Source organism: Mauremys reevesii, linkage group 15 (assembly GCF_016161935.1).
Source record: "Mauremys reevesii isolate NIE-2019 linkage group 15, ASM1616193v1, whole genome shotgun sequence".
Classification (NCBI taxonomy): domain Eukaryota; kingdom Metazoa; phylum Chordata; order Testudines; family Geoemydidae; genus Mauremys; species Mauremys reevesii.
In genome coordinates, this window is record NC_052637.1 from 6556794 (window position 1) to 6581666 (window position 24873).

The 24873-nt window shown below is 51.9% G+C and overlaps 2 protein-coding genes across 4 annotated transcripts in view; both read right to left on the reverse strand.

The window, feature by feature from the left end:
- Positions 1-17367, reverse strand: part of LOC120383908 (butyrophilin subfamily 1 member A1-like) — a 40046-nt gene extending 22679 nt beyond the window's left edge. The window contains exons 1-4 of one of the 3 annotated variants that reach the window (XM_039502231.1): positions 17084-17367; positions 12446-12562; positions 10471-10818; positions 4694-4975 (exon numbers count right to left, since the gene is read on the reverse strand). In XM_039502231.1, the coding sequence (XP_039358165.1) occupies positions 4694-4975; positions 10471-10818; positions 12446-12562; positions 17084-17102 (766 nt within the window). In that variant the 5' untranslated portion in view covers positions 17103-17367. Of the gene's footprint in view, positions 1-4693; positions 4976-10470; positions 10819-12445; positions 12563-16095; positions 16360-17083 lie in introns of those variants that run through there. The other 2 variants (XM_039502233.1, XM_039502232.1) reach the window with 2 other exon arrangements.
- Positions 1-24873, reverse strand: part of LOC120383937 (E3 ubiquitin-protein ligase TRIM39-like) — a 961691-nt gene that overhangs the window by 824660 nt on the left and 112158 nt on the right. The window lies entirely within an intron of this gene.

The following is a 24873-nucleotide window of genomic DNA, read 5'->3' on the forward strand; positions in this document are numbered from 1 at the left end:
TGGCCTCCGGGCGGTATCCCACACTGCACCACTGGCCGCTCTGGACAGCATTCTGAACTCTGATGCACTGGCCAGATAAACAGGAAAAGCCCCGCGAACTTTTGAAATTCATTTCCTGCTTCCCCAGCGTGGAGAGCTCATCAGCACAGGTGACCACGCACAGCTCATCTGCACATGTAACAATGCAGTCTCCTGAGAATCGAAAAAGAGCCCCAGCATGGACTGCACGGGAGGTACTGGATCTGATCGCTATATGGGGAGAGGATTCAGTGCTAACAGAACTGCGTTCCAAAAGACGAAATGAAAGAGTATTTGAAAGAATTTCTAAGGCTATGATGGATAAAGGCCACAGCAGGGACTCACTGCAGTGCAGAGTGAAAGTTAAGGAGCTCAGACAAGCCTACCAGAAAACCAAAGAAGCAAACGGAAGGTCCGGGGCAGGGCCAAAAACATGCCGCTTCTACGCTGAGCTGCATGCAATTTTAGGGGGCTGCGCCACAAGTACCCCACCCCTGTCCGTGGATTCCGAGGTGGGGGTTGTAATCTCTGCCATGGCTGAGGATTATGTGGACGGGGAAGATGACGATGAAGAAGAGGAGGACGAGCTAGTAGAGAGCACACAGCACTCCGTGAGCCCCAACAGCCAGGAGCTTTTTCTCACCCTGACGGAATTACCCTCACAAGCCCCTACCCCAGACAATGAAGCCATGGAAGGGACCTCTGGTGAGTGTACCTTTGCAAATATCAAACATTGTTTTTTAAGCAAGCGTTTTTTAATGATTGATTTGCCCTGAGGACTTGGGATGCATTCGCAGACAGTATAGTTACTTAGAAATGTTTGTTAACATGTCTGGGGATTAAGCGGAAATCCTCCAGGGACATCTCGATGAAGCGCTCCTGGAGGTACTCCAGAAGCCTTTGCAGAAGGTTTCTGGGCAAGGCAGCCTTGTTCCGTCCACCATGGTAGGACACTTTACCACGCCATGCATGTAGCAAGTAATCAGGTATCATTGCATGGCAAAGCATAGCTGCGTATGGGCGTATGGTCCCAATGATTGCTGGCATTCAAGAAGCATCCATTATTTATCTCGCTGTGTTATCCTCAGCAAAGTGATATTGTTCAGGGTAACCTGGTTGAAAATCAGGAATTTAAGTAAGCGGGATGGCCATTTTCCTACTGGGTTCGTGGACTGCAGCAGCTTAAAAAAAAAATCCTTTCCTGCACGTAGCCAAGCGGGGGGAGGGGAGGAGTGAAATGCCGATGATCTTTTTCGCGTTTGGTCAGCAGGGATCGTCCCAGCTACCAGCCACGCAGTGTGGAGGGGAAGGGTGGTGATTAGCAGGGAGCTAGCATGGTATTAGCCATGCGTTGGGGGGAGGGGTAAATCACTGCAGAAGCCGAAAGACAGTGGCTTACCATGGCCGCATGCAAGCTGAATTCTGATGCCCGGACCTGTGTCTGTGAGATCTGTAACCCCAGAGCTGCAGGCACTCAGTATTAAGATGAAAAATGTGACCTTGTACGGAAATCACATGTGCTATGTAAGGTGAATAGTGCTGTTCACTGTGAAAGAGTATAACCATTGTTCTGTAAAATGTATCTTTTTAAATACTTCTCTCCCTCATGCAGCTGCAAATTTTTCAAGCCTCCCTGCTCCATCCCAAAGGCTAGCCCAGATAAGGCGGAGGAAAAAGAAGATGCGAGATGAAATGTTCTCGGATATTATGGAAGTTACACGCAAGGAAAGAGCTCATCTGAATGAGTGGAAGGAGGTGGTATCAAATTACAGGAAAGATGCCAGTGAACGTGAGGACAGGAGGGACACCCGAGATGAGAGGTGGCGGCAGGAAGATGGGCAGGAAGATCAGAGGTGGCGGCAGGAAGATCAGCGGTGGCGGGATGCAACTCTGGGGCTGCTGCGTGATCAAACTGACATGCTCCGGCGTCTGGTGGAGCTTCAGGAACGGCAGCAGGATCAGAGTGCCGCTGCAGCCCCTGTATAACCACCCTCAACCCTCACCATGTTCCACATCCTCCTCACCCAGACGTGTAAGAACGCGTGGGGGGAGGCTCCGTGCACCCGCCCACTCCACTCCCGTGGACAGCCCAACCAGAAGGCTGTCATTACTGTGAAAATTTTTTAGTGGCCTTCTCCATCCCTCCTATCCTCCTCCCAAACCACACCCTTACTTCTCTCCCTCTTTTTATAATGAAATAATAAAGAATACATGATTTTTAAACTATAGTGACTTTATTTGCATAAGTAAGCTGTACTCAAAGGGGGAGGGTGAGTTGCTTACAGGGAATGAGTCAATCAAGGGGGGTGGGTGTTCATCAACAAACACAGCAGTCACACCGTACCCTGGCCAGTGATGAAGCTCGTTTTCAAAGCTTCTCTGATGCGCACCGCTTCCTGGTGTGCTCTTCTAATCTCCCTGGTGTCTGGCTGCGCGTAATCAGCAGCCAGGTGATTTGCCTCAGACTCCCACCCTGCCATAAAGGTCTCCCCCTTACTCTCACAGAGATTGTGGAGAATACAGCAAGCAGCAATAACATAGGGGACATTGGTTTGGCTGAGGACTGAGCGAGTCAGTAATGTGCACCAGCGCGCCTTTAAACGGCCAAATGCACATTCTACCACCATTCTGCACTTGCTCAGCCTGTAGTTGAACAGATCCTGACCACTGTCCAGGCTGCCTGTGTATGGCTTCATGAGCCATGGCATCAAGGGGTAGGCTGGGTCCCCCAGGATAACGACAGGCATTTCAACATCCCCAACTGTTATTTTCTGGTCTGGGAAGTAATTCCCTTGCTGCAGCCGTTTAAACAGAGTAGTGCTTCTGAAGACGCGAGTGTCATGAACCCTCCCTGGCCATCCCACGTGGATGTTGGTGAAACGTCCCTTGTGATCCACCAGTGCTTGCAGCACCATTGAAAAGTACCTCTTCCGGTTTACGTACTGGGTGCCCTGGCGCTCCGGTGCCAAGATAGGGATATGGGTTCCATCTATGCCCCCCCCCCCAGTTAGGGAATCCCAGTGCAGCAAAGCCATCCATTATGGCCTGCACGTTTCCCAGAATCACAACCTTTCGTAGCAGCAGCTTAGTGACTGCTTTGGCTACTTGCATCACAGCAGCCCCCACAGTAGATTTTCCAACTCCAAATTGATTCCCGACTGACCGGTAGCTGTCTGGCGTTGCAAGCTTCCACAGGGCTATCGCCACTCGCTTCTCAACTGTGAGGGCTGCTCTCATCTTGGTATTATGGCGTTTCAGGGCAGGGGCAAGCAAGTCACAAAGTTCCATGAAAGTGCCCTTACGCATGCAAAAGTTTTGCAGCCACTGCGAATCGTCCCACACCTGCAACACAATGCGGTCCCACCAGTCAGTGCTTGTTTCCCGGGCCCAAAATCGGCGTTCAATGGATAGAATCTGCTCCATTACCATCAGGATCTCCAAAGCGCAGGGGCCCGCGGTTTGAGAGAATTCTGTATCCACGTCCTCATCACTGTCATGGCCGCGCTGCCGTATCCGCCTCCTCCTCGCCTCAGTTTGAAGGTCCTGGTTCACCATATACTGCACAAGAGTGCGCGAGGTGTTTAAAACATCCACGATTGCAGTATTGAGCTGAGCAGGGTCCATGCTTGCTGTGTTATGGCGTCTGCACAGTTCACAAAGCAAAAAAGGCGCGAAACGGTTGTCTGCTGCTTTCAGGGAGGGAGGAGTGAGGCTGTACCCAGAACCACCCGCGGCAATGAACTTTTCCCCATCAGGCACTGGGAACTCAACCCAGAATTCCAAGGGGCAGGGGAGGCTGCGGGAACTATGGGATAGCTACGGGATAGCTACCCACAGTGCAACACTCCAGAAATCAACGCTAGCCTCGGACCGTGGACGCACACCACCGAATTAATGTGCTTAGTGTGGCCGTGTGCACTCGATTTTATACAATCTGTTTTACTAAACCGGTTTCTGTAAATTCGGAATAATCCCATGGTGTAGACGTACCCATATAGTCACCCCTGGGTCTTTGAATGAGGCATTATACTTGGGAAGGGGGCGAGTGGCGAGTCGGAGGCGAGCAGGTGGGCAAGCAGCAGGTGGGCAAAGAGGCGAGTAGTGAACCAGCAGAGGTTCTAGGGGCAGGCATGGGGGTTTCTGGCAGGGGAAGGAGGAGGTGAAAGGAGGTGAGTGGTGGGTGGAGGACTGACTAGGAGGGATGCAGCAAGCCAGCGGGGGAGTTAGAGGGAGAAGAGGGGTGTGATGGTGGGGCCAAGTGCGTGTGGGGGTTGGGTTGTGTTTCCAAGGGCTGGGTGGTGCTGGGGTGTGTATGTGTTTCAGCGGTGCTGGGGTGGGGTTTGGTGAGGCTGGGGGGTTTCGACCTTCAGTTGTTTTCTTTGGAGTAATATGGCCCTCGCTGCTTTACAAGTTGTGCAGGCCTGGTGTAGCCCAAGCTCAGACATCTATACCACAATTTAAGAGGCCCTTAGCCTGAGGCCCTTAGCCTGAGCCAGCGGGTTTTGAATTGCAGTGTAGACATATCCAAAGAGAATTGAGGTTGTTCAGGACTTTACAAGACGTGCTCAGCACATTGAAGGTTCAGGCCAATAAACAAGAGACACAATGATAAACACTCTCTGCTCATATCTGCAGCATCTCAGTCTATCCATGTGCGGCTGGGACGGGCACTGACCTGCTATGGAAATCTCTGACTCTCTCTCCTGGTTGAGTCGCGGGTTCCTGACACAGCAGGACACTTTCTGGTTGGACTCTTCAGTTAGAACAGTGGCAATCTCTGCTTGAAACAGGCCATTGGCCTCTGGGGATATTTTTTCAGAGGCTGATGGTAAGAGCTGCCCCTGGAGATCTCTCCACTGAGCCTCGGGCTTTGGGTACCATCCGGCTGATCGACACACCACCCGGATCCCTCCGTCCTGATGTCCCTCCACAGAGATGGCAGGAGCAGAGCCCAAACCTACAGAAGAAATAAATGAACTTGTGACAATCCTACAGTGTTCAGTAATGAGCCAAACGTTTTATTACACAGTTATCAAAAGACATTTCCTATTAAACTGAGAATTGAAAGTGAGTCCATGGATGTGGTTGATTAGTTAAACTGGCCAGATTCCAATTTGATAGAATTAATCTTAATGTCAGGGCTGTACTATGCACAAACTTGCTCCAGTTTCGTTACCGTTTTTTTTTTAAACTTGGCAGTGTAGACAAGGCCAGTGCAAACCCCTGTGTGGACACCCTGTGTGGACACTCTTAAATCAAGAAGGGATCAACTAAAGCTACATTAATATAAGCCATTTCCAATCCATTTAAGAGTGTCCATATAGGGTTTTGCACTACTTCATTGTAACCAGTTCATGTGTATGTATAGACCAGAGGAGGGCACCGTGGGACCATTCTGCCTGGCCTCTGAGTTCCTGGCCCAGGAGGCTAGCACCCAGCCCCTCCCCCGCTGTTCCCTCTCCCCTGCAGCCTCAGCTCACTGCACTGCAGGTGCAATGCTCTGGGCAGAGGGGCTGTGAGCTCCTGGGGCAGCGCAGCTGCAGAGCCGCAGCCTGACCCGGTGCTCTGTGCTGCATGGTGCATGGCTGGCTCCAGCTGGGCGGCACGGTGCCTGTCCTGGTGCAGCTGCGCCGCCAGTCACCGGTGTTCCAGGCAGCGCGGTAAGGGGGCAGGGAGCGACGGAGGGGGGTTGGATAGAGGGCAGGGGAATTCAGAGGTAGTGGTCAGGGGCCAGGGCGGTCAGAGGGCAGGGAACAGGGGTGTTGGATGGGACAGGGATCCCAGCGGAGGCAGTTAGGAAGGAGAGGGGGGGTTGGAGGGGGGGGCGGGGGCAGTTAGGGATGGGCGGTCTGTGGGCAGGGGCGGCTCTAGACCCCAGCGCGCCAAGCAAGCGCGTGGGGCGGCCCTTTCCCGGGGGGGCGGCATTTGGCTCCGGTGGACCTGCCGCAGGCATGTCTGCGGCAGGTCAATGGGAGCCCGGAACGAGCGGACCCGCCGCAGGGATGACTGCGGCGGGTCCCCTCTTCCCGCAGCTCGGTTGAGCTCCCGCAGGCATGCCTGTAGGAGCTCAACCGAGCCGCTGGAAGAGGGGACCCGCCAAGGACCGGGAAGGGCGGCGCAGCGCACCGCGCTGCTTGGGGCAGCCTCATTTGTAGAGCCGCCCCTGTCTGTGGGTGGTCAGGGGACAGAGAGCGGGGGGCGTAGATAGGGCAGGAGTTCCAGGGGGGCCATCAGGGAACAGGGGGGTTGATGGGGCAGGAGTCCCAGAGAGGCCATCAGGGGGTAAGAAGCAGGAGGGGTCAGATAGGGGGCAGGGCTGGGCCATGCCTGTCTGTTTGGGGAGGCACAGCCAATTTCTGAAACCCGATGCAGCCGTCAGGCCAAAAAGTTTGCCTGTCCCTGGTATAGACAAACATTAAATTAATTCACTACCAAAACACTTTGTTACTGGGGAGTTCAGGTTGCCTCAGCTGTGCCTTGTACCCTTTCAGAGCACAGAAGTTGGAAGGAGAAAACTGGACTCCTCTGAGAGCCAGGAAACACACCCACAGTCACACCCACAAAATACAGACATTAGATATCAAAGAAATGCAGGGTTAAGGTAATGCCTTCTGCCCCAGATCACACTTTTACTGATGAGCTAAACTGAAATAAAATTATCTTAATCTGAATGATCTTAATCCAGCCGGTGGGAGCAGCAACCCAGTGGGGGTGGCAAGCAGGAGCAGCGAGCAGGCGGCCGGCAGGAGTAGTGGGCAGGCGGTTGGCAGGGGCGGCCAATGGGAGCAGTAAGCAGGCGGCCAGTGGGACCAGCAGGCAGGTGGCCGGTGGGGACGGCTGGTAGGAGCAGCAGCCAGGTGGCCCGGGGGTGCATTTCCCCCACCACCACTCCGCTCACGGCAGGAGCAGCATGCACACAGATGTACTTATGAACTCTGGGTCTGTGCTGACCAGGCACAACAACTGTAGTGGTGGTTAAACGAGGGGCACACTACAAGAACTTGGTTGTTGGACTCAAGAACCTGAAGCAAAGGACACTGCCCAGCACACTCTGCGGAGGGTGTCTTGCTCATGCTTTTGTGTTTATGAATATCGCTTGTGCTGTTCTCTCAGATTAATGCTAGGTTACTTTTATTAAAGAAACTATTTCTGTCTCAGACTCTGTGCTGGCGAGAGGGGAAGAACTGCCTCTTAGAAGCGCCCAGAGGGTAGAGTGAAATTTTCCCACATTACTGGGTGGGGGCTCAAGCCGGTTTTGTTTATATTGTCGAAAAGGAACCCCCTGGATATTGAACCCAGCCCTTCTTGCTGCCCACTCCAACTGGCAGAACGGCTACATTATTATAGAGCTTTTTGATTGTCAGCGTAACTTTTGTCAACAAAAGTTGGCAGTGTAGAAAAGGCCTAGTTCAAGGTAGATGGATTTTTTTTTGTTTTGATTTTGTTTTTCCTTTTTGAGCTGTAATCGGTATCCAGGAGATAATTCAGAACGTGCTGAAACTATATTTGAAAAGAAAATAAATTATACCTGCAAACACTCACTGGGAGGGGTGACGGGGATAGAGGAGGAGATGGGAACAGGGGTTGGGTCTGCAGCAAGGCATGTGGGTATTATGTGGCGTGGGATAAATTGGAATGGGTGTAAGGGGAGGAAAAAAGGGTTGGAGCCTCCTCAGGTAAGGGAAAGGAGTGGGATGGGAGGGATTTGATATTGTGAGGGGTGACAGTAAAAGTTGTGGGTTTAGGGACAGGGAGTCCTGTCAGCCCCAAATTCTCCCCTTTCCTGATCTGGGGGAGCCCTACTCTTTTGCAGGGCTCTGAATTCCTTTTTCTTCCCACTGTATGTCCTGGGATCTGGGAGACCCTGTCACTCTTGGGGTGTCTAACCCCCTCATGTAATCTGTGATCACGGGGGAGTGGGGTGGGGGTTGAATGTGGTGAAAATGTAAATGCCTGAAACACAGGAAATGAATAGTTAAAATACACATCGTTCCTATGTGGGGTTGCCAGAGTGTGTGTGTGTGGGGGGGGAGTTGGACTGGGTGGGCCTGTAACATGGCTGGGGTCCTGGGGAAGTCTGGCTGGACCAGGGGCAGGGGACCCAGCTAGGTCTGGTAGTTGGGGTGAGGAGCCCAGCTCAGTGTGCAGCTCAGGCTACATAACCGAGGGAGTGTGTGGCCCACCAGTCAGCTGCTGCCTGTGATGTGTGCCCCCAGAAACACAGGGCAGAGGGGAGCTACATGTTGTGGGGGATGGTGGAGAAGGAGACAGACACACCAGTCTCCTCTCACATGCTTAAAGTAGCCGCTGTGTAATAAAACCATCCAGGTGTTGGGGCAGGGACCTGGGATGAGATTTCTCTCACCAGCCCTGTTACAAGCTACCCACTGCAAACATTGCAAAGCACAACCATTATCCCCACTGCACTATCACAGAAGGTACAGGGGGGAGGGGCAGTGAGCAACCACGGAGCAACTGAGTGGCCTAACAGAGAGTTCCCAGGACTGGGACTATTCCTCGCTCTGCCACTGAGCTACTGGGGGACCTTGGGCAACTCACTTCTCTGCTCTGTGCCTCAGTTTCCCATCTGTAAAATGGGGATAATGATGTAAATTTCTTTCAGGTCTAATAATGGAAAAGCACCATACTATACTTTTGGTTATTACCTAGGCACAGTTGTGTAGCAACTGCAAACCTAGGTGAGAACTACAACCACGTAAATGGCCACTAGCTCCTACAACAAACATTTCCCTTTCTGTTAAAAAAAAAAAACAAAACAAAACTAGAAAATTCACTGACAAAACCTTGGCTAGCACAGAGTTCAGGCTGCCTGATGATATTATCTCCTGCCCTTCCATAGCACAGTGGCAGCTCTGAGACCCTGTTCCCACTACTCTCTCCACTGGTCAGTACAGCTACACTGAACACAGGGAATGCAGCTGCAGTGCAGGCAGATTCATGCTGCAGTTCAAATCAGTGGAGCACAGCACAAACAGTGGCACCTTCCTGTAATCCCTCCTCATGTCCATTCACTGACAAAAAACTTAGGGTAGGTCTATACTATCACAGTAAGTCGACTTTAGGTATGCAACTCCAGCTACATGAATAATACTTATTATTGTTCAGTCTCCCACTGACTTACTTTACTCTTCTCATCGGGGGTAGAGTACATGGGTTGACTGGAGAGTGATCTGCAGTCAATTTGGTGAGTCTTCGCTAGACCCGCTAAATCGACTGCCGATGCATCGATCTCCACTCTGTCGATCCCGGCTGTAGTGTAGATGTAGCCTTAGTTACCTCCAGGCAACCTTTACTCTGTACTATCTCATGCACTTCCAGAACACTGAGTTCAGCAATACTCAGACCTCTAAAATGAGGAAATCCATCGGGAAGGTAAACACCCAAACAACCTTAACTGCCCCCTTTGGAGCTGGCAATAACCACTGGGAATTGGTTGCATGCACTAAAGCTGCATCCACTATGCTTAGTGTAGCTGTAATGACCAGTGGAGGGATTATTTGGAGCTTACTGGCAGAGCTGTCACAGTGACATCAGGAGAGGTGCAGGTGTATCTTGAGGGATCAATCATGACTCATTTCAGAACTGAGCGGTGCAGGCTCTGTCAGTAGCAGGGCACAGACTCCTTGCCGTGGGCATTGTCAGCAGCCTGGTGTCAGATATGCCAGTGATCACCAGCACTTGGTGAGGGGTAAGTGAAGGCAACGTCCCAGAAGAAATCCTCACCCATAGGGCAAGGGTGATGAGGCAATAACATTTTGCAAGTTGGGGGTGGTTTGTGTGGAGTAGGCTCAGTATTTGAAAGTAGACCCAGGTGTTCACTACACCTGGCCTAAACCTCATATCCTTGTTACATAACTAGCTGCACCTGTGTCCCCTTGCTGGTCTCTCTGACAGCAACTTCAGGGGTCAGGCCTTCTGCCTCTACCTGTCCTGGGGGCGGGGAATTCCTCAATTCTCCCACTCTTAGACCAGGCTCTGGACTACAGGGTCTTGTGTATCAACCACTGTTACCCGAAGGGGCCAGACACAAGCCGAGATCAATCCCAGCTGATGGCATCAGTTTGGGGAGGATCAGCCATTGTTTCCCCTTGTGTGCACAAAATAATTGTAATAACCACAACATGTTAATGTCACTTGACTGTGTAAGGGTGTTAGTGTGTCTTATTAACCCCTTGCTCCAATGCCCTCAAATTTGGGCCACTAGCCCCACCCCAGAGACCAATGAGTTACAGCAATTTTCAAGACAATCTGAGTATGGGTTTTAGAGAACTTATAAAAAATGAATATTAAACAGCAAACTAGAATCAACCTTATCCAGAGCAGAGCTGCTGACCCACTACACTGAAAAAAAATTGTGTAATCTCACAATGAACCTTCTGACTCCACTTATTACCCTGTTTAAGACGTTAAACGTCAGAACAAGTTACTGACCTGCCACCTGCAGTTCCAATAAAGCTTCTTCATAAGACACGTTGGATTTAAAAAAACACTTATACTGTCCATCGTCGGAGGGTCGGATATCGTGTATTCTCAGGGAAACTCTCCCATTGGTGATGTCATCTTTCAAGAGCTCAGTTCTTCCTCGATATTCCGGCATCTGCTGTCCATACTGATCCTGCCCATAACGGTACAGGTGCACGACTGCAGAGAACTGGGATCGGAACCATCTCAGCTCCATGCTCTCAGCGCTCATCCTGGGGGAGAGGTGGCAGGGCAGGATGGCCTCACCCCCTAGGGAGGCAGTGATTGGACGGTCAGGTCCAGTCACTGTGAACTGTGCTGTGAAATGTACAATGAAAAAAGGAAATTAAATTGGTGAGGGGCTGGGGTTTGGCATTATTTCAGCGGTAAGACACACAGTAAGAGAGCACCCTGTAAGAGAGCGCCCTGAGTTAGAAATGAAAGACCATTTAAAGACAAAAGCTTGACAGAGCATAAACCAATAAAAGGTCTGAACACGTTACACTTGTCCCAAAAAATTCTCATCTGACACATGGGACTCTCTGGTAGGTTCCAAAGTCTTTCAAACCTTTCTCTAAGGGTTTGTCCTCTTCGTTTACAGGTCCTGTCATTTTGCAGTCCAAGATTCGGGCCTCTGGTCAGTTCAAAGCCAACTTTTATACCAAACATCTTTGTTCTCTTGGGCTTCTGGGACCTGGTCTAACTCAGTTTATGCAACTCTCCTGAGGGGTGGTACTTCTCTGGAGCCGTTACCTGTCCCTCAAGTAATTAACCCCCATGGTTGGCAAATTCTGAAGGCGATGGGGTAACCCTCCCCCATGGCATAGATTGCAATCCCGAGCCCACAAAGATACATATAACGTGTATATATACCATTGATAAAGGGGGTATACAAATAAACAGAACATGCATAAAGTGAATTTGATATCCCCAAAATGCCGCATGTGGCTGCAATATCTGTCACACAGAGTTCACATGTGAGTGTCATACACTGTCCCTATTATCTCTGAATAAAGCTCTAACTTCTCATAGGCACCCTTGGGCCTGGGTCTCTGATACACCAAGGCCTTTCTGTGCTGCTCCAGCCCAGGGGCCTCCTCATCTGCAGTAGGGGTGGTGTAAAGGCTGACAAGGTGTAAAGATATGAAAACAGACCATCACTATGCAGGCAATGGCTTTAAAGGTAAAGTCAGGGGTCAGATAATGGAGAGAGGGAGGAGGCAGATAGAAAAGTGCAGGAAACAGAGAAATGGTCCCTGTGGAACTGCACAGAATGTGGAGGTCTTGGTGCAGAGAGACTCAACATCAGGAGAGACAGAAAAAGCTGGTTAAATTAACAGGATGGAAACCACAGCAGGGGGGGGAACCAAAATGCCCAAGTAGCTGTGGAGCCAGCCCCAGGATGGGTTGGACAATATAAGGGGTTCACTTAAGGCAAAGAATGAAGAAGCCAGCAAATATCCTCACATCCTCACTGTGAGATGAGGTCTAGTTCTGAGCCCTAATCAGATGTGCCTAGGGCAGCATGAATGACTTGTGGGTTGTTACGTCTAAACCGGAGAGTCTAGGATTCAGGACTCCTTCGTGGCTGAAGAACCTGATTTGTGACGTATATGGTCTGTCAGTGCAGTGTATAGGAATTGGGTAGTGTCCTTTTAAATAGTTTGTGAGCCCTGTAGTGGTTCTCACTGTGTTCTGTGTTTTAGAAGCTGTCAGAAATCAGCCAGAGCAGTAGGATGGATGTATTGTCTAGGCCTGACATGATGGTGTATCGATAGTAGCCATGTTCCTGGGGACCCAGGTGTAGCCTGTGATTTTCCCACATTGCTGGTTGTGGGCAGGCTGAGCAGACGTGGTTTACAAGACAAGGCAGTAATGTGAGGTGGACGGTGATGATCAGCAATAGCAACAGCAGCAAACCCAGCGAGGAGGCCAGAGCTCCTACCTGACACCAGCCTGTGAACCTGTAGAGCGAGGCAGAGAGCGACGTAGCCGGGCAGAGCGGAGCTCACTGTGGAGCCGGGGGAGAACGAGGGAACCTTCCCCATCATCGTAGCTGGGTCTGGGGAACAGGAGAAATAACAAACCAGACAGCGAGTGAGTGGGATGCAGTGACAGTGCCAGGTTGTCTGACTTTCATAGCCCTGGTCCATGGATCAGTTACGTTTACATTAGCCCACTTCCCAATAATCATAGACTAAGTTCAGAGGGGACCATTAGATCATCTAGTCTATGTGTGCCACAGGCCAAAGACTCACCCATTTACCCCTGTACTGAGCCCAAACTTGTGTTTTACTGAAGCATCTTCCAGAAAGTCACCAAGTCTTTATCTGAAGACAGCAAGAGATGGACAATTCACCACTTCCCTGGGTAGTTTGTTCCAGTGATTAATCACCCTCAATGGTACAATTCTGTGCCTTATTTCAAATTAGAATTAGAATTTGTCCTGTTTTAACTTGCAGCCATTGGTTCTTGTTATGTCTTTCTCCACTGTATTATAGAGCCCTTTAGTACCGTATCAGAGGGGTAGCCGTGTTAGTCTGGTTCTGTAGAAGCAGCAAAGAATCTTGCATCCGAAGAAGTGGGTATTCACCCACGAAAGCTCATGCTGCAAAAACATCTGTTAGTCTATAAGGTGCCACAGGATTCTTTGCTGCTTCTTTAGTACTGTGTATCTTCTCCATGAAGGTGTGACAGGTGGGGAATTTTACTGAAATATTTTTTATGAACAAGCAGTAGGTCTCTGTATTGATACCCTTGGCATCGTTGCTGCTTTGGGAGAAAGCATTGCTTCTCTCGCTGGGACGTGGCTGAACAGGCTAGGTGTCTGAGATGTAGAGCCACTTGGACTGCCTGGGCTGGAATCAACCCATATCAATGGAGGATCTTGGAAAGACAATGGGAAGCCTCAATGATTAAGCATCAACTCCTACACCAGGTTTCTTCCCCACACCTCTCTGCAGGGAAGAGGAGCAATAGCCCAGAGCTGGAGCACAAAGGGCAAAGGTGTCAGGTGTCTGTGTTAAGGGACTGGACTGGGCTGACAGAGACACAGGAACTCACTTGGGACTGAGAGAGAAAAAAGGGACAGGAGAGAGTGAGCCAAGCTGGACCCTCCAGTAGCACGTCTCGGCCGAGTTCCAGCTCTGGCCAGGCTGAACCCTCTCTTAAACTTTGCTTCTCTGTGCTGACCTAAGAACTATCAGACTCTATAGGCCAGATGACTAACACATTGTTATTTGGTGTGGAAAAGGCTTCCTGGTGTCTCTGCAGATATTCATTATCTTTGCTGTAAATACCTCACCTGATGCATCCTAAAACTGCATTCGCTTTTTTAAAGGCCATATCACATTGGCAGCTCATAGTCACCCTGTGATCAACCAATACTCTGAGGTCCTTCTCCTCCTCCGTTACTTCCAACTGATGTGTCCCCAATTTATAACTAAAATTCTTGTTATTAATCCCTAAATGCATGACCCTGCACTTTTCACTATTAAATTTCATCCTATTACTATTACTCCAGTTTACAAGGTCATCCCGATCTTCCTGTATGATATCCCGGTCCTTCTCTGTGTTAGCAATACCTCCCAGCTTTGTGTCATCCACAAACTTTATTAACACATTCCCACTTTTTGTGCCAAGGTCAGTAATAAAAAGGTTAAATAAGATTGGTCCCAAAACTGATCCCTGAGGAACTCCACTAGTAACCGCCTGACAGTTCACCTTTCAGTACGACCCGTTGTAGTCTCCCCTTTAACCAGTTCCTTATCCACCTTTCAAATTGATCCCCATCTTTTCCAATTTAACTAATAATTCCCCATGTGGAACCGTATCATATGCTTTACTGAAATCGAGGTAAATTAGATCCACTGCGTTTCCTTTGTCTAAAAAATCTGTTACCCTCTCAAAGAAGGAGATCAGGTTAGTTTGGCATGATCTACCTTTTGTAAAACCATATTGTATTTTGTCCCAATTACCATTGACCTCAATGTCCTTAATTACTTTCTCCTTCAAAAATTTTTCCAAGACCCTTACATACTACAGATGTCAAACTAACAGGCCTATAGTTACTCAGATCATGTTTTTTCACTTTCTTAAAAAATAGGAACTATGTTAGCAATTCTCCAGTTGTACGGTACAGCCCCTGAGTTTACCGATTCATTAAAAATTCTTGTTAATGGGTTTGCAATTTCCTGTGCCAGTTCCTTTAATATTCTTGGATGAAGATTATCTGGGCCCTCCAATTTTGTCCCATTAAGCTGTTTGAGTTTGGCCTCTACCTCGGATGTGGTAATATCTACCTCCATATCCTCATTCGCATTTGTCATCCTTGCATTATCCCTAAGCTCCTCATTAGCCTTATTAAAGACTGAGGCAAAGTATTTGTTTAGATATTGGGCCATGCCTAGATTATCCTTAACCTCCACTCCATCCTCAGTGTTTAGCGGTCCCACTTCTTTCTTTGTTTTCTTCTTATTTATATGACTATAGAACCTTTTACTATTGGTTTTAATTCCCTTTGCAAGGTCCAACTCTACATGGCTTTTAGCCTCTCTCACTTTATCCCTACATGTTCTGACCTCAATCAGGTAGCTTCCTTGCTAATCCCGCCCATCTTCCACTCCTTGTAGGCTTTCTGCTTTTTCTTAATCACCTCTCTGAGATGCTTGCTCATCCAGCTCACTCTACAACTCCTGCCTATGATTTTTTCCCCTCCAAATCTTAGTTGGGGCATTCAGACACTACTGTGAATGAGACATCTTAAGGAAAACAAGCCAGTGTGGTACGAATGGCCACTGATTGCTGGGGTAAAGTGGTTCCATCACCTGACCACAGTTGTCCCAGGTGAGGGCTCTCTGGGGATCTCCCAGATCAGTCACCGGCCCTGGGTGATTATACATATCAGTGACCCACTCTCATTGCCTCCAGCCTTGGTACAAATGTCAGGGATGAATTCTGAACGTCACCCCAGCTCTGTGCCCCCTGGGATCTGCAACATTTAAACCTCTCTCAGAGTACGTCTCCACTGCAGCTGGGAGCGAGCTTCCCCGTGGGGGTAGGTAGACATGTGATAGCTCCAGCAGAGCTATCACACCTCAACTAGCATGTAGCACTAGCTGGGGCAGCAAAGGCAGCAGCTCGGGTTACGTGCCTGAGAACAAACCCGCCTGGACCCCCTTAGGCATGTACTTGGGTGGCTAGTTCAAGCCCCCCCCCCCCATGCTATCTGCCTGTGGGGGGAATCGTGCTGTAAAATCCTCCCAGGAACCAGAAGGTGCCTGGAACTTCCCCTACAGCCGCCAGGGCCTGTGTTGCCCACAGAGCGATCAGCGGTGGCCAGGAAGGGGCCTGACCAGGGCTCCAGGGCACAGACTTGCGGCCTCCCCCAGTGCCAGAGCTCTGGGGGGAGGTGAAGCGCCCCCTGCCCTGGCAGGCACCTGTAGTAACAGCACCTGCCCTGCCCCGGGCAATGGCCCTGCAGACTGGGGTGGGGCTGGGAGGGATTCACTGACTCTGGAAATAACAAAGGGGGTGGGGGGAGAACCCGGCCATTCCCCGGGGGGAGTTTGCACCATAAACCCCCCGGTCACTCACCGAGGCCGCTGCACCCGCTCCGCACAGGGAGTCACGACGCCGGAGGGTTTGAGAGATTCACCCTGATGTTTGTTACATTTGTAGCTGAATTGAGGGGGCCGAACCCCCCCCCCCCCCGGGCCTGACACTCGCTTCAAACTGAAAGTACCAAAGTAGCTGGAAGTGAAAGTAACGGTCCGTGTCCCGGGCTGGTTGGGGCGGAGCAAATTCCCGTGAAAGTACCACCCCCTCCAGTGCACGGAGCTGGGGGAGCCAATGCAGGGGTCTCAGTGCTCCCCCCCTCCCCGCCCCGATCGCTGGGTTCTCAGTAATTCCCCCGCCCAGCACCGCCCGCCACAGCCCTGCCCGGGTGGGGACATAACGCGGCAACAGCAAAAAGCACCAGCCAATTCGCACCCCCGCCCTGGGTGGAGGCAGAAGGTGGGGGGGGGGAGGAGGAGCTGAAATCCGGAGTGACTGAGTGTGAACAGGGGGGAGGCAACAGCTGATCAATGGGGGTGGTGCCGTGTCAGAACGGACTGAATGTGACCCAGGCGCTGTCCGGCTGGAGCTGCTCCCTCCTTGCAGGGAGTTTTAATGTCCAAGTCTGAGTGTCACTGAAATCTCGGGGGGGCTCAGAGCTGGTGCTGAAGGCGGGGGCTGGGAGAAGGCGCCGGGGGGGGGTCCCCTCCTCACTGTTGTGCTGTAACCAGCAGCCCGGAGAGGAGGAGTCCGTGGGGCTCCCCGGGCGTTGAGTCCACGGGCTGGATTCTGATAAACCACGAGTCCCCCCCCCAAGCCCCGCTCCTTCCAAACCGGAGCAGGCGGGGAGCAGAGCCCAGATCTGGTGCCGTGTCCCTGCTGCTCAGCGCAGATGATCCCAGCCACCCACACCCCCTGCAACGCCCACCCCCGCCATCTCCCCAGCAGCCCTGAGTCACAGCAGCAGGGACTCCAACATGCTGTGTGAAACAGGAGGGTTTGCAGGATCAGGCCCTTGTTGGCTTACTTGTATATTGTTGCTCCATATTCCATAAAGCAGCAGGAGGAGGAGGAGGGATCCCGGAATGGGGTCTGTGGGAAGGGGCATATTCCAGCCCAGGAGGGGAAGGGGCTGAGCTCCAGGCAGCTGAAGCTGGTCACTGTGCCAGGAACTGCTTCTAATTGGAATTTGCTACCAGTAGCAAAAACCTAAACTCACTTGATTTGGAGCCTAATTTTTTGCAGTAGCAGCCCCCTAACTGCCTGTGTTTCTGCCTGTAGACATGTGCCCTGTTACCTCACACCTGTGTCCTGCCCAATCCCTAACACTCATGAACCTGGGGGGCCACAGGTGCTCCTCCACTTTTATCTTCCCTTCAGAGCCCAGGTCAGGAGATCTGCTCAGAGGCAGACCAGCCGATCTGGTCTCATTCAAAATTCAGCCAGAGGAGGCACCTGCCTCACCACTTTCAGGCCAGTGATTAGAGCCCTCCCCTGCAGTATGAGGGGACCCAGGCAGGGCCGGCTTGAGGAAGTGCAGGGCCCAATGCGAACAGTGTTGATGGGGCCCCGGCAGGGATGACTTTTTAAAAAAAAAAAAACAACAAAACCAACCACATGTAAAAAAACATGTGGGGCTTGTACTCATTGGACAGCGCTCCACCTCCAAGTCTTCAGAGGCACTTCGGCAGCTGGTCCTTCACTCACTCCACGCCTTCGGTGGCACTGAATGACCCTCTGCCAAAGTGCCGCTGAAGACCCAGAGCAAGTGAAGGACCTGCCACCGAAGTGCTGCTGAAGACCCAAAGCACCACCAGGTGAGTAAAAATTAAAAAGGCACCTCTAGCCAGGGAAGGGATTCTCACCGGGTGTGGGGCCCTCTTAGGCACGGGGCCCGATTTGGAGAAATTGGTGGAATAGGCCTAAAGCTGGCCCTGGACCCAGGTTCACTTCCCCTCTGTGTGAGGGAGAGGAAGGACTTGAACTGGGGTCATAGGAGAGTGCTCTAAATATATGTTCCAGTAACTGAAGTTAGGCTGGCTGGTCTATAATTCCCTGGGTCATCTTTGTTCCCCTTTTTAAAGACAGGCACAATGTGCCCTTCTCCAGTCCTGGGTCCTCACCCCTCCTCCAGGAGTTCTCAAAGATAATCATTAATAGCTCTGAGATTGCTGCAGCCAATTCCTTAAGTGCCCACAGGTGAATTTCATCAGGCACCACCAACTTGAATACATCTATCTTATCTAAATATTCTTTAACCTGTTCTTTCCTCTATTTTGGCTGCTGTTTCTCCCCCCTTGCTGCTAATATTAACTGTATTGCATATCTGGTCACAATTAACCTTTTTAGTGAAGATTGAAGCAAAATAGGCATTAAACACCTCAGTGTCAGTGACTGGGACATGGGCAATCATGCCTCATAATCAGAGCCCAGGGTCAAAACATGAGCCTGGTGCTTGATGCCAGAGTCTGGCATCAGAGCTGAGGTCAGACATCAGGAATCTGAATCAAGAGGTCAGAATTGGGTTAGCTAAAACAAAGCAAAACAGGGACAAGGCTAGAAGAAAGCAGGAGCTATCACCATGCTGCTGGGCTTAAGACCTGGTCTGCTAAATTTGGCAACCAATCCAGTGTTGTAGCCACTCAAGTAGACTAGTACAGACCAGCTGTACTTATTAGGTTGTCCAGAGACTGGCTCAGCCTTCTTGATGTTGTCTGTTGTTAGCTTCCTTCTTTGCTAAGTAGAGGGCCTACACTTTCCTTCATTTTTCTCTTGCTCCTAACATATTTATAGACTCTCTTCTGATTGCCTTTTTTGTGCCTAGCTAGGTGTAGCTAATTTTCTGATTTGGCCTTTTGTCCCTATGTGCTTGTGCTGGTTTCCTGTGCTCATTCTTAGCAACTTGTCCACATTTCCACTTTTTCTAGGATTCCCTTTTGATTTTCAGGTCATTAAAGAGTTCCTGATGGAGCCATATTGGCCTCTTACTGTTCTTCCAATCTTTCCTTCACATCAGGACAGCTTGCTGTTGCACATTTATTAGTGTCTCTTTGACAAACTGCCAGCTCCCCTGAACTCCTTTTTCCTGTAGATTTTCTTCCCAGAGGACCTTAGCTGCCAGTTCTCTGAGTTTGTTAAAATCCATTTTCCTTGTTCTGCTGCTCTCACTCCTTCCTTTCCTTAGAATCATGAAATCTATCATTTCATGGTCACTTTCACCCAAATTGCCTTCAACCTTCAGATTCACAAGCAATTAGTCAGAATCACATCTAAAAGGGCTTTTCCCCTGGTTACTTCCTCCACCTTCTGAAACAAAAGGTTGTCCCTGTGTGGCAAAATACCTGCCCCTCTGCTTGTTAGCTCAGTCCGTCCTAGCTTCAGAGGCACAGGCTAGGCACAAGGGAAAAAAAACCCTTCTCAATCTCCCAAGGCCGGGCTGATTCCTTCTCAGCCAGCCTCCTAGTTCTAGTTTCTTTTCCTCCCCTGGGGAGAATGCCCTCCGTCCTGCAGCGAGTCTCAGAGTTCAGCTGTCCCTCCTTGCTGGCAGCTGCCCTGCTTCTCTCGTCCTCCTTCCCCCCTGGCTTCCTTGTCAGGGAGGGTTTAAAAAGGTCTCTAGCAAGTGGGGCCAGCTGAACCTGATTAGTTTCTTTCCAACCCCTGCCCCAGCTGAACCTTATTTTGCTGGCTAAGCCTTCCCGGCTAATTGTTACCCCTCTCCAGGTAGTTAATTGGCCTGAATTTGCCACATATCCCCCCCCCCTGCTCAACACTACGGGGTTGGGCCACTTGGGTCGGAAAACAATGTACCCTTGACAGGCCATCCGCATTGCCATGTTGAGACCCGGACCGGTGCCGAACCGTGAAGTGGAAGGGCTGAAGCGACAGGAACCATCTCGTCACTCGCGCGTTCTTGTCCTTGTTCTGGTGCATCCATTGCAACGGGGCATGGTCCGTGACTAGGGCAAATCTCCGTCCCAGTAAATAATAGCGGAGGCTTTCTACGGCCCACTTTACCGCCAGACATTCCTTCTCCACGATGGCGTACTTCCGTTCTCTAGGCAGGAGCTTTCTACTGAGGTAGAGGACGGGGTGTTCGTCATCTCCGACCATTTGGGAAAGCACTGCCCCCAGGCCTACTTCTGAGGCGTCCGTCTGTAGGATGAACTCCTGCCCCCAGTCTGGGGCTACTAGGACAGGGTCCGTGCAGAGGGCCGTTCGTAGATCCACAAAAGCGGCTTCGGCCGCAGCAGACCATTTCACTATGTCCGGGCCCCGAGCCCTGGTCAGGTCCGTTAAGGGGCATGCCCTGGTGGCAAAGTGGGGAATGAACCGCCTATAGTACCCCACGAGTCCCAGGAACGCTCGGACCTGCTTCTTCCGCAGTGGCGGGGCCACTTCAATATGGCGTCTAGCTTGTTGAGCTGGGGCCTCACCACGCCCGCCCACTACATACCCCAGGTATTTGGCTTCAGCTAACCCGATCGAACACTTGGAGGTTCGCGGTCAGCCCGGCCCTTCTCAGGGTATCTAATACTGCCTCTACCTTTCCGAGATGCGTCTCCCAGTCGGGGCTATATATGATGACATCATCAAGATAGGCAGCAGCGTACTCCCTATGGGTCCGTAACAGCTTATCCATCAGCCGCTGGAAGGTAGCGGGGGCCCCATGTAATCCAAAGGGAAGAACGGTGTATTGATATAGTCCTTCCGGGGTTGCAAAGGCCGTCTTCTCCTTGTCGGTCTTCGCCAGGGGGATCTGCCAATAGCCCTTGGTAAGGTCCAGGGTAGACATGAACCGGGCCTTTCCTAATCTGTCGATCAGTTCGTCGATCCTGGGTAAGGGGTAGGCGTCAAACCGGGATACCTCGTTCAGCTTGCGGAAGTCGTTGCAGAATCTCATACTGCCGTCTGGCTTTGGCACCAGAACCACGGGACTGGACCACTGGCTATGAGACTCTTCAATAACCCCTAGGGCCAGCATCTTCCTGACCTCTTTCCGAATTTCCTCTCTTTTGGCCTCCGGGATCCGGTATGGCTTGACGTGCACCTTCACCCCGGGCTCTGTGAAGATGTGATGGTGAACTTCCGTAGTTCGACCGGGCTTCTCCGAGAACACGTCTTGGTTGCGTTCGACCAGGCTGACCGCCTCGGATCGTTGTTCTGGGGTCAGCTCCCGGGATATTCCCACCTGGTTGGGCCGATCGTCTTTAGGGTGGCGCCCCCAAACCCCGTTACCAGGGTTTCTCTATCCTGCCAGGGTTTCAGCAGATTTATGTGATAGATCTGCTCCAGCTTCCGGCGACCTGGCTGTCGGACCTTGTAGTTAACTTCCCCTACCGCCTCAATTACCTCATAGGGTCCCTGCCATCTGGCCAGGAGCTTGCTCTCTGCCGTGGGTAGGAGCACCATCACCCGGTCCCCCACCTGGAACTTCCGGGCCTTTGCTTGACGGTTGTAGTAGGTCCGTTGTGCCCCTTGGGCCTTCTCCATGTGTTCGCGTACTAGGGGGGTGACCCTGGCGATCCGGTCTCTCATTTGTAGCACATGTTCCACAATGTTTCTCCCCGGGTTTGGCTGCTCTTCCCAGTCTTCTTTAGCCAGGTCCAGTATGCCCCTGGGGTGCCGACCATATAACAGCTCGAAGGGGGAGAATCCCGTGGAGGCCTGAGGTACTTCCCGGACGGCAAACAGCACGTATGGTATAGGGGATCATTGGCCTGATCCTGACCAAAAGTCCCACGTGCGGCCCCTATGGGCCCCATTTCGGGAGGGTCCTCCTCCCCCTCTCCCTCAGAGATAGCCTTCGGGGAACCTGGCCCAACAAATGGGCTGGAGTCGGCGGGCCTGGCCCCGCTGTCAGCTGCGCCCCTTCTTTCCCCCACCAATGTAGGCGTCAGGTACCGGGTCAGGATCCTCGTCCCCCTCCTTTTGTCGGCCCTCCGTTCCCTCCGAGGTTTCCTGGGCTTCCCCGGTGGGGAGAACACGTCCTGGCCAAACTCATGGAAAGCGGGGAGAGGGTCCCCCATCTGGGCCGCCCCTGGGCCCCCAGGGTTCTCCCACCCTTCCTCCTCTTTCCCGGGGAGTAGGCCATCAAATCCCGGGAAGTCCCGTCCGATAAGGACAGGGTAAGGGAGTTTCGGAACGACTCCTACCGTCACCTCGGTGGGGTTTCCGAGCACCTCAATGCGTACAGGGACGGTCGGGTAGTAGCCGACATCCCCATGTACACAGGATATTCCAGCGGGGCCTGGGATAGTTGGCCCGGCTTGACCAGCTTCCCAGAGACCAGCGTAATCGCACTGCCTGAGTCTATTAATGCGGTGGTCCCTATCCCGTTCAGCTTAACGGGCCGAATGTATCTATGAGGGACCATCGTGTCCCCGACCAGACTGATTAGCCCACACGGTCCCCCTATTTCCCCTAGTTCGCACTGCATAGGCTCCCCAAGGTTAGGGCATTGGGCAGCAATGTGCCCTAGTTCACCACAGGCATAACATCGGTATCCCCTTGGGCAGCCCCTATTTTTCGGGCTGCCGACGCATTCCCGGAGCCCTTCTTCCCAGTCCTCCAGTCTTTCCGGGCCTGCCGGTGGTTCCTTCACCTCCTGCCTCCTCCATTTTCCGGCTCGGGGCTAGGGCGAACGGGGGCCTCGGCGTAGAGGCTGGCCTCTGATATTGGCGCCTCCCTCCCCCGGGGGTCTGAGATAGTTCTTGGGCTGCCAAGTGTCTCTCCACGAGAGCAACCAGATCATCATAAGAGGAGGGGTCGTTTTGGCAGACCCACCCCCGTATGTCCGGCGGCAACCCTCTCATGTATCTGTCCAATACCAGTAGTTCTAATACCTTCTCCGGACCATGGGCCTCGGGGCGGAGCCACTTCCGAGCAAGGTGTATCAGATCGAATAACTGGGACCTCGGGGGTTTGTCCTCCCGGTACTTCCACTCGTGGAAGCGCTGGGCCCTTATGGCAGGCGTCAGGCCTGCCTCGTCAGGATCTCCGCCTTCAGCCGAGAGTAATCCATGGCTGCTTCCGCGGGCATGTCAAAGTAGGCTTTCTGGGCCTCCCCGCATAGAAATGGAGCCAGCAGACCGGCCCACTGGTCCTGTGGCCAGGCCTCCCGCCCGGCCGTCCTCTCGAACGCGAGGAGATATGCCTCTACATCGTCCTCTGGTATCATCTTCTGCAAGTAGTTGCTTGCCCGTAGCGGTCGGGTCCCCTGGGCCCCCTGCGTCATCGTGGTCAGGGCCTTCAACTGATTCACTACCTCGGTCAGGTTTGCTCGATCTTGGGCTGCCTGGCTCATCAACAGCTGGTTGGTCTCCTGTTGCACCCGTACGGACTCCCGCTGGGCAGCCACCTGCACTCGGGTGGCCTCTTGTTGGGCCGCAGTGGCCTGCATCAGTGCCTTCAGCACATCCTCCATTTTAGAAGAAGAAATTTTTTTTTTTTTTTTTTTTTTTGCGGTCTTCACCCTGCCCAGTTACGGCTTGCCATGGAGCCTCACTCACTGGGCGATCCCACCCCTGACACCACGTGTGGCAAAATACCTGCCCCTCTGCTTGTTAGCTCAGTCCGTCCTAGCTTCAGAGGCACAGGCTAGGCACAAGGGAAAAAAAACCCTTCTCAATCTCCCAAGGCCGGGCTGATTCCTTCTCAGCCAGCCTCCTAGTTCTAGTTTCTTTTCCTCCCCTGGGGAGAATGCCCTCCGTCCTGCAGCGAGTCTCAGAGTTCAGCTGTCCCTCCTTGCTGGCAGCTGCCCTGCTTCTCTCGTCCTCCTTCCCCCCTGGCTTCCTTGTCAGGGAGGGTTTAAAAAGGTCTCTAGCAACTGGGGCCAGCTGAACCTGATTAGTTTCTTTCCAACCCCTGCCCCAGCTGAACCTTATTTTGCTGGCTAAGCCTTCCCGGCTAATTGTTACCCCTCTCCAGGTAGTTAATTGGCCTGAATTTGCCACACCCTGATATATTTCAAAAATTTACTGGAACCTTTTGTGTTTTGCTGTGTTGCTTTTCCAACAGGTATCTGGGCAGCTAAAGTCTCCCATTACTGCCAGGTCTTGCATTTGGATATTTCTGTTGTTTGTTCTAGAAATGCCACACCTACCTGCCCTTCCTGATTTGGTGGTCTATAGTAAACCTCTCTCATGACATAGCCTCTATTTCCCCCCGCCCCTTTTATCTTAACTCATTGTATGGGACCAGGACATAGTTTTGCCTGGCAGTTTTGCCTAGCGGTCACAGCTGGGCTGAGGTCTGCCCACCAGGGAAGGGAGTTTCTGTGTCAGAGTAAGAGGAATCCCAAGGCCAGGTTCTGTAAACAGGAGTCAGGGTTAGAGTCAGGCCAGGTCAGAGACTAGAGGCAGTACCAGGTTAGGATCATGAGTCAGGGTCAAAGTCAAGCTGGGATCAGGAGCTGCAGTGTAGTAGCCAGCTAAGATCTATGTGGGTGCTCAGACATCTTCCTGGGCCAAGCCCTGAGGTTGAGTAGGGGCACTTCTCCAATCAGAGGACTGCAGGGTACTGTCACTCTGGGTCTCCTGGGTGGTACTTCCTGCAGCGCCTATTCTCCATAGTGCTCCCTGGCTGTACCTCTACAGGGCCTTCCAGTGGGACTGTGGGACTATCAGGTGCTACAGACCCACATTCTAGTCCCTGGGTCCTTACACTTAAACTTTCAGCTGGTCTGTCACTCACCTCCTTCTAGACCTCAGACCAAGTGAATATATTCTTAATGTATTACATAGCACCTTGTGGGCAGCAGGTGGATACCCCCTTTGGGGAAGTAGCCCCCAGCTCCACCCCTTCTGCCCATTCCTCCCT